Raw genomic sequence first — 9,490 nt, 5'->3', positions numbered from 1 at the left:
ACAGAGCCCCCCGCACCTCTCCTCCACTCAGACGCAGAGCCTCCTCACACTGCGATGCCTCCCGGAAGCCCAGAGAACGCAGCTCCCGCATCTACACAGTCAGAGTGGAAACAGCTCTTCTATATCTCTTAGTATTACTGCATTGTTGAGGGGCTTGCAAGTACGCATTTCACTGGACGTTTACACCTGCTGTATCCTGTGCACGTAACAAATAAACGTTGGTTTGGTGCAGGTAGCCTAGCGGTTAAGATCGCTGGGCCATTAACTGAATGGTCGCTGGTTTGAATCCCTGAGCCGACTAGATTCAACATTTGTTGATGTGCCCATGAGCAAGGCATTTAAACCTAATTGCTCCTCTAAATCTCTTTGGATAAGAGCCTCTGCTACCTGACAAAAAAATGTAACTTCAGTATACTTTGCATATACGCTTAATTGTGACACAGACCAGCTCAGTAAGTAGCCTTGCACGAGTTGGAATGGCTCATAGGAGCACGAGACTATCTGTGTCAAGCAGAGTCACCTCTGGTCCCATTTTTACAGTCTTTGGTATGACTCGGCCTGGAATCAAACTCCCAACCTTCCAACCTCAGGGCTGACAATCTAACCACAAGGCCACAGATGGGTCTAGTGAACGCTTGGTTATTTTGAGTGGATATCTAAAGTGATTAGCCATATCAGTTTTGAGTGACCATTAGGGTCAGGTGAACTGTCTGGTTCTCACCTTGGCCTGTCTGTCTCGGAGCAGCTGACGGACTGCTCTCTCAGTGTCGCCTCCTGCTGCCAGCCATGCCTGCTTGGCCTCAACCCTGGACAGCTGCACTCCCTCACCCAGCAGCACACTGGGACTCTGTTGCTCTGTCGACCCCTTATCTGTGTTATCCTGCGGCCCAGAAACCCTTGCTTTGAAGTTCTGCAAAGCTGCCGAAGCTGCCATGGCACAGATCTCATCCAGTAGGTGAGGCAGCTCTGATTTCAGCCAATCACAGGGGTTGACGTTGCTGCCCCTGGAAACGCAGAGGGCGGCGTAAACCTCCTCAGGGCCCACTCCCTTCTTCTCTCCCTTCTGAGGAAGAACATCAATTTAGAAGTTAGAATAATACCAGTTAATGTGGTTTTAATTCACATTTAGAGTCAGTTCAAAAGCCACCTACTCGTATTTGATGGACAAGCTTCAGTCCTTCATCCCTCATCAGGTTCTGTCTCTTAATGTCGATGTTTACCCTGGAAGAGATCTCCGGAGGGACCTGGGGCATCACAGGAGGCGGGACAAAGTCTTTGACTGGAGACTGCAGGAGGAGGGACTTGGGACTGGTGACTGGAGGATCTTTGCACGGCAGGTTGCACACCTCACAAACCACTGCAGGAGGAGAGTTCACATAGGTGCAGAACTGACACATCCACTACAGAGAGAGAGAAATAGCATGGGAGAGAGGCAGGGACGGGGAGAGACAGAGAGAGAGAGAGAGAGAGAGAGAGAGAGAGAGAGAGAGAGAGAGAGAGAGAGAGAGAGAGAGAGAGAGAGAGAGAGAGAGAGAGAAATAACATGGGAGAGAGGCAGGGACGGGGAGAGACAGAGAGAGAGAGAGAGAGAGAGAGAGAGAGAGAGAGAGAAATAACATGGGAGAGAGGCAGGGACGGGGAGAGACAGAGAGAGAGAGAGAGAGAGACAGAGAGAGAGAGAGAGGGAGAGAGGCAGGGACGGGGAGAGACAGAGAGAGAGAGAGAGAGACAGAGAGAGAGAGAGAGAGAGAGAGAGAGAGAGAGAGAGAGAGAGAGAGAGAGAGAGAGAGAGAGAGAGAGAGAGAGAGAGAGAGAGAGAGAAATAGCATGGGAGAGAGGCAGGGACGGGGAGAGACAGAGAGAGAGAGAGAGAGAGAGAGAGAGAGACAGAGAGAGAGAGAGAGGGGGAGAGTGAGGGTGAGAGGAGAGAGAGAGAAAGAGAGAGAGAGAGAGAGAGAGAGAGAGAGAGAGAGAGAGAGAGAGAGTGAGAGAAATAGCATGGGAGAGAGGCAGGGACGGGGAGAGACAGAGAGAGAGAGAGAAATAGCGGGGGAGAGAGGGGGTGAGACAGAGAGAGAGAGGAGAGAGAGAGACAGGGACGGGGAGAGATTGTGAAAGATTAAAACCAAAAAGATACACTTGAATGATTAGATCTCACAGAACATTCCAACTCTAGAGAGTATTTAAACCACTGGGGTGGGGGGGTGTAACCTTTGTTTCCTTGTCTGCCGTGGGTCCTGGCGTGGGGAGTACTGGAGTACTGGGGAGTACTGGCGTGATAGAGGGACGGGTGGCCAGACGGGGGCGCTCACACACCTCACACAGTATACTGCTGCCTTGGTTCACCACCGTACAGCTCTTACACTGCCACTCTATGAAAGAGGTCAGAGAGGGTAGATAAACAGACAGCCTTATATTGATCTTAGCTTCTAGTAATGCGTGATTCTTATTACTGATATAGAGGCACAGGTGACATGAACACCTCAAACAGGACAGGTGACTGATGTGTTGTTCAAATGAACGTCACATGAAAACTACTCAACAGGTGAGACATGTATATGAATGTGACCTGGGTTGGGTGGCGGCTGCCCCGGGTCCTCCAGATCTATAAGGGAAGCCAGACGGGGTCGTTCACAGGTCACACACAGCGCGGCTTTCACCTCGTTGACTGTAGTGCACTGAGCACACTCCCATGAGGAAAGAGAGAGGCTAGAAAAGAGAAGAAACACAAGTGAGAGGAAAGAGAGAGGCTAGAAAAGAGAAGAAACACAAGTGAGAGGAAAGAGAGAGGCTAGAAAAGAGAAGAAACACAAGTGAGAGGAAAGAGAGAGGCTAGAAAAGAGAAGAAACACAAGTGAGAGGAAAGAGAGAGGCTAGAAAAGAGAAGAAACACAAGTGAGAGGAAAGAGAGAGGCTAGAAAAGAGAAGAAACACAAGTGAGAGGAAAGAGAGAGGCTAGAAAAGAGAAGAAACACAAGTGCTGCTAGGTTGGGATACTAGGTGCTTCCTGTGTACCACATGAGTTCAATATTTTCAACTTGTGCATTGCAAAACGGTGCACTGGTACAAACGGAGGTTCATAAAAGGCAGTGCGCCCTGATAGTTTTCAGGAAACCAGCCAACAGAATGACGTGCAAAATGAATATCCACAGAACTGTTCTGTGCGTAATTTAGCGTGCCATCATGCAGGACTAGTGATTTGAAATCAGTAGCCTACTCTATATGGGAACAACCAGTTCAATTTATTGATGTCGCTCGAGATGAATGTGCCAGAAGGTTAGAAACAAACTAGATGAATTCCTGTAATGTGGCCTTGTGTGCAGCCGATGAAACCAGTAGGTCCATATGAGAATAACTTTCATCTGTTTTAATTATTAGCTTTGGTTGAACAGGTCAATAATGATCTTCTCCATGCTGCAAACTGTACTGCAGCCTTGCGAAGCAGATGTGCATCGAGTATGGAAAATATGCTCTAGACATCTGGCAAAAACAACATAGGGCAAATCGCGTCTGGTGGACATATGGTGGAAGAAGTGAGTGATCAGGTTTGTGTGCATGTGTGTGTAGAGTCGATTATAACACATCCTCATTTCTAACCTAAAAGCTCTTGTTAGTTTTGCGGGGGTAACCAGTGTCCTGTTGTGACCCCCGCGGTCAGGGTGAGAATGGTACAGTCGGTCACATTCCAGACACAGCCTCTGAGAACAGGTGGAGCAAGGGGCGTAGACTTGGGACATACCACAGATGGTACAGGTCTCTAAGGGGGGGTTTAAAGATGATAAGTGTTAGTTTACATATTCATGGGTAAGAATATTTAAATAAATATTGGATTAAAAGTGAGATTTGAGCTGAAATGGTCAAAGCTATGACCCATATCTTACCCTGTATTCTATCTCTCCTGTGACTGGCTCTGGACGGGTGGCGGTGGTAGATGAGGTCACATGACTGACAGAAAGGAAGAGAACCACAGGGTGGGCAGAGGAGAGAGGGAGTGGCACCGCACAGATTACACCCCCCTTCTGAGAGAGAGAGAGAGAGAGAGAGAGAGAGAAGCGCAATAAGCAATACACAATAACTTTGTCATCCAATGACAGTACAACAGACAGGCAGATGACATATGCCAGTGGGGTTGGAAGTGGGCAGGTTGCCAGGTAACAGACAGGTAAACTCATACAGAGAGTGGGTGTCTGTCTCACCTGTGGGAGTGGTCGGGGCGTGTCTTAGTCCAGGACTAGCAGCCGGTTTGGGTGGAGGAGATAGCGGCTGAAGGTCTTTCCCCCTGTCCCCATGCTCCTCTCCTGTTGGAATGACCACTGCATCAGACATCAGCTCTGGTTTCTCCTGAAGAGAGCAGAATAGCCCTAATTACAACAGTAACCATAGAAACAGGTAGAAGTAGAAACAGACAAAACGATTAACCACTCGACTGTACGTTGTTACACAGACCTGATTTGTCTTCGGGAGACTAAGGGATGGGATTATATTGCTGTAGATTTCTGGGTGAGCATGTGTACCCTGACAGACAACAACAACACAGTAACACATAAGAGTTAGCAAGAGATCAAACATGGAAACTCATCTTTGTGGTTATCCTCAAATTGAGAATTAGAACAATTTAAACATTTTAATTAGATAATAACACTCTTAGACTCTCATATGAACGTTCACCTTGATAAGCATGTCCAGTTCCATGCGCAGGGTCATGACCTCAATGGTCACTGCAGCAACCTTCCCAACGTCTGGATCTGTGACATCGTCGGGGAAGCTGAGGCCGTCTGGCTGTTGATTGGTGTAACCGTAGAGAAACAGGACTGACCTGCCACCCTGTAGAAAAGATAGCAGACAGTAGAATAAACCACCATTGACTCAAATGAGTGAAAAAGTAAACTAAAATGCTTTAAAAATCACTGGGTACCCATGTCACGTTCTGACCTTTATTTCCTTTGTTTTGTCATTATTTAGTATAGTCAGGGCGTGAGTTGGGGTGGGCAGTCTATGTTTGTTTTTCTATGATTTGGGTATTTCTATTTCTTTCGGCCTAGTATTTAAAATAAAATATTTCACCTTTATTTAACCAGGTAGGCTAGTTGAGAACAAGTTCTCATTTGCAACTGCGACCTGGCCAAGATAAAGCATAGCAGTGTGAACAGACAACACAGAGTTACACATGGAGTAAACAATTAACAAGTCAATAACACAGTAGAAAAAAGGGGAGTCTATATACATTGTGTGCAAAAGGAATGAGGAGGTAGGCGAATAATTACAATATTGCAGATTAGCACTGGAGTGATAAATGATCAGATGGTCATGTACAGGTAGAGATACTGATGTGCAAAAGAGCAGAAAAGTAAATAAATAAATGGTATGGTTCTCAATCAGAGGCAGGTGTCATTAGTTGTCTCTGATTGAGAATCATCCTTAGGTAGCCTGGGTTTCACTGTGTTTGTGGGTGATTGTTCCTGTCTCTGTGTTTGCACCAGATAGGGCTGTTTTAGGTGTTCACGTTTCTTGTTTTGTTAGTCTGTTCATGTATAGTTGTCTTTATTAAAGACTAATGAATAGAAACCACGCTGCATTTTGTTAGTCTGTTCATGTATAGTCGTCTTTATTAAAGACTAATGAATAGTGTTCTGTTTATTAAAGACTAATGAATAGAAACCACGCTGCGTTTTGTTAGTCTGTTCATGTATAGTCGTCTTTATTAAAGACTAATGAATAGAAACCACGCTGCGTTTTGTTTCTGTTCATGTCTGTTAAAGACTAATGATGTATAGTTGTCTTTATTAAAGACTAATGAATAGAAACCACGCTGCGTTTTGTTAGTCTGTTCATGTATAGTCGTCTTTATTAAAGACTAATGAATAGAAACCACGCTGCGTTTTGTTAGTCTGTTCATGTATAGTCGTCTTTATTAAAGACTAATGAATAGAAACCACGCTGCGTTTTGGTCCGCCTCCTTCAACTCAAGAAAACCGTTAAAACCCACTACTCTAGGTCTATGTCTTTGTCTATGACCCATAAGGCACTTTAAACATTGCTCATTGATCCACTCCCTATTTGAACAATCTGACTATTTGTAGTGAAAACAATAGACTCTGTCCTATGCACAAGGAAGTCAATAATGATCCTGTAATAATAAGAAAAGGGCAGTAAGTTCCTGATAGGAACTTGGGAACTGTGTTAACTAACCTCCAGACGAGCTTCAATGCCATACAACTCTCCTTCCGTTGCCTCCAACTGCTCTTAAATGCAAGTAAAACTAAATGCATGCTCTTCAACCGATCACTGCCCGCACCTGCCTGCCCGCCCAGCATCACTACTCTGGACGGTTCTGACTTACAATATGTGGACAACTACAAATACCTAGGTGTCTGGTTAGACTGTAAACTCTCCTTCCAGACTCATTTTAAGCATCTCCTATCCAAAATTAAATCTAGAATCGGCTTCCTATTTTTTTGGGGATGCAGTCTATCACAGTGCCATCCGTTTCATCGCCGAAGCCCCATATACTACCCACCACTACGACCTGTATGCTCTCGTTGGCTGGCCCTCGCTTCATATTCGTCGCCAAACCCACTGGCTCCAGGTCATCTATAAGTCTTCGCTAGGTAAAGCCCCGCCTTATCTCAGCTCACTGATCACCATAGCAGCACCCACCTGTAGCACGTGCTCCAGCAGGTATATTTCACTGGTCACCCCCAAAGCCAATTCCTCCTTTGGCTGCCTTTCCTTACAGTTCTCTGTTGCCATTGACTGGAACCAATTTCAAAAATTACTGAAGCTGGAGACTCATATCTCCCTCACTAACTTTAAGCTATCAGAGCAGCTTACAGATCATTGCACCTGTCCACAGCCCATCTGTAAATAGCCCATCTGTAAATAGCCCACCCCACTACCTCATCCCCATATTGTTATTTATTTTGTTTTATTTTGCTCCTTTGCACCCCAGTTTCTCTACTTGCACATTCATTTTCTGCACATCTATCACTCCAGTGTTTATTAGCGAAATTGTAATTATTTCACCACTACGGCCTATTTATTGCCTTACCTCCCTAATCTTACTTAATTTGCACACACTGTATATAGACTTTTCTATTGTGTTATTGACTGTACGTTTGTTTGTTCCATGTGGAACTTTGTGTTGTTTTTGTCGCACTGCTTCGCTTTATCTTGGCCGGGTCGCAGTTGTAAATGAGAACCTGTTCTCAACTGGCCTACCTGGTTAAATAAAGGTGAGAAAAAAAATAAATAATTGAGTTTAAAGAGGCCTGTCTCCCTCCTTTACCTTGATGGCGTCCACGGTGGCCCTGAAGACTGGGTTGTTGTGCTTGACGCTGCGCCAGTACCTGGGCCTGCTGGGGCTGGTCAGGTTACAGCCATACTTTTCCAGGATGCTCAAGGCTTTAAACAACCGTCCAACAGACTCTAGGACCTGATGGAGGGAGGAGAGGTGGGGGAGAGGGGATCAGGAGGGCAGAGGGGTTAACAAGAATATCTGAAGGTGCAAGGCAAACAGTAAAGACAAAAATACATTTAGGGGGCAACTGGATTGGACTGAATATAAAACCTCACCTCCTCCCTGCTCTGCCCTGCTATGTTCTGTGTCACCATGGTCTGTGCTGTGATGTGGTGAAACTTATCAGACAGGGACAGGGGAACATTGGCCATGAACTGGACATCAGTCTTCAATGCCTGGGCAGAGCCTGAATAGGACAGGAGGGACTCAGCTCTCCTCCGCACCTCCTCGAAAGGGACAGGCTGGGTACTCATCATGCACACACTGGGGGGATAGAGATATAAAATGACAGTAGGTCAACTCAGGGATGGGACTGTTGACTGATGTGCAGTAGGTAGGCCTACCGTCATTTCTTATGTATCTGGGTGTATCGTCTCGCTACTCTGTCTACTGTGAACATGGATATCTCCAAGGTAACGTTTCTAATATAAGTAGTTCTGTCTGGATAACAGCTTCTGCTAAATGGCTCAAATGTTAAATGTAAGTACATTGAAGTTTCAACTTTTGTCTCAAAATGACACGTGACACTAGATAGCTGTAAACTTTACAGTTAGCTAGCTGTAGTAGTGCATGTTCTGAAATTGAAGTGGCACATTGAGCTGGCTGGCAAGTCCATTTGTAATTATGCTCTAGCTAATGTATGACTGGCTAGCAAGGCGACATCGAAAGTTTATGATGAGAGCCAGATCAGTGCCACTTTACCTTTATCTTCTGCGTTTCCAGATGTATTTCGTGATCCAAGTCCTTTATGAATCCAACTGACTGTTATATCAAGGCAAAATGTAGCTACATTTCTAGTATCACGTCGGTCTTGTGAAGCATGTCTTCAAAAGCACAGCTAGCTAAAGTCACAACAACAGTGAAAATGTAGTTGACGCGGAAGTTGTTATCGAGAGGGGCGATGTAGAATAAACATTGATGTACACTACCCTCTAGCGGTATTATAAATAATAGCAGTTACTGTAGTTACATTGTTATTATTCCATTGTTATAAATCAATCACTCACTCAATCATGAAAGCCACAAACTGCAGTTCACGTGTCTTCTTGGAACTGACCACAGAACACTGTGTTGGAAACATTACTTTTCATGGTTGGACTGCTTTCATTCATTATTCATAGTATTAGAAATAATGTAAATACCAGTTCAACTCTTCTGTGTGTAAGCTTTTTTAATCATCTAAGCACAACATTTGCCCAATGTACAACGTTCAAAGATTGTACTTTCTCTGTTTTACCACTAGAGGAGGCAACTGCTATTTTAATCATTACCGTTTTTTTCCAACTGCTTACACAAGTTTTCAAAACGGTCTCCTTTTTTTCAAAACTCTACACACAATTCCCAAAACTGCACACACAAAATGCAAAATGCCTCACATCTCCTTCAAATTGTAACACTGCATTCAAAATGCCATAAACACATGTCAGAATGAAGCATTTGCATCAAATGGCAAACACTGCTCTGTTAACACTGTTGTTCTAAATCTAAAGCTCTTTGGTCTTTCATAGGCTTATATCTATATTTCAATACAATGTTCTACAGTGAAAGTAATCTGCTGAGAGGGGCAACAAGTACACTGTAAACACCAATGCAATGTAGAAACAGAAAATATTTATTAGGCCAAACATTACTGTTGTATACAGTAGCATACAACAAAACCATAAACATATGTAAACCAAAAGTATATTCTTTAGAATACAGTAAAGAACACAGTTTGTGTGTGTGGGGTCCCGGGGGGTCAGTCCAGGAATTGGTAGGGGGGGGCAGTCACCAATGCTAAGCTACGCTTCATCTCTTCTCCGGCCTGGGTCTGGCCACAATACTTCGTCCACATCACAGGATACGTTTTCTCTTGCCAAACATCGAGGGAAGTATCTCCTAGCGTGGCGTATCCAACCTTGGACAGAGGAAACCTCTATGTCCCCACATGGAGGGAAGTATCTCCTAGCATGGCGTATCCAACCTTGGACAGAG

At 44.8% G+C, this 9,490-nt stretch overlaps 1 protein-coding gene across 2 annotated transcripts in view; it reads right to left on the bottom strand.

Moving 5' to 3' along the window:
• LOC123991334 (E3 ubiquitin-protein ligase RNF31-like) overlaps positions 1-8,398 on the bottom strand; it is a 15,012-nt gene extending 6,614 nt beyond the window's left edge. Inside the window, exons 1-13 of one of the 2 annotated variants that reach the window (XM_046292826.1) lie at positions 8,219-8,398; positions 7,573-7,780; positions 7,286-7,432; positions 4,669-4,824; positions 4,447-4,515; positions 4,197-4,341; positions 3,882-4,016; positions 3,598-3,757; positions 2,570-2,709; positions 2,212-2,372; positions 1,152-1,400; positions 722-1,063; positions 1-91 (exon numbers count right to left, since the gene is read on the bottom strand). The exon at positions 1-91 is cut by the window's left edge and continues 95 nt beyond it. In XM_046292826.1, coding sequence (XP_046148782.1) covers positions 1-91; positions 722-1,063; positions 1,152-1,400; positions 2,212-2,372; positions 2,570-2,709; positions 3,598-3,757; positions 3,882-4,016; positions 4,197-4,341; positions 4,447-4,515; positions 4,669-4,824; positions 7,286-7,432; positions 7,573-7,773 — 1,996 coding nt within the window. In that variant the 5' untranslated portion in view covers positions 7,774-7,780; positions 8,219-8,398. Of the gene's footprint in view, positions 92-721; positions 1,064-1,151; positions 1,401-2,211; positions 2,373-2,569; positions 2,710-3,597; positions 3,758-3,881; positions 4,020-4,196; positions 4,342-4,446; positions 4,516-4,668; positions 4,825-7,285; positions 7,433-7,572; positions 7,781-8,218 lie in introns of both variants that reach the window. The other variant, XM_046292825.1, reaches the window with a different exon arrangement.
• Between the last annotated feature and the right edge of the window lie 1,092 nt (positions 8,399-9,490).

This window comes from Oncorhynchus gorbuscha, linkage group LG12 (assembly GCF_021184085.1).
Source record: "Oncorhynchus gorbuscha isolate QuinsamMale2020 ecotype Even-year linkage group LG12, OgorEven_v1.0, whole genome shotgun sequence".
Lineage (NCBI taxonomy): Eukaryota > Metazoa > Chordata > Actinopteri > Salmoniformes > Salmonidae > Oncorhynchus > Oncorhynchus gorbuscha.
The sequence above is the reverse complement of the archived record's forward strand: the minus strand, read 5'-3'. Positions and strand labels throughout refer to the sequence as shown.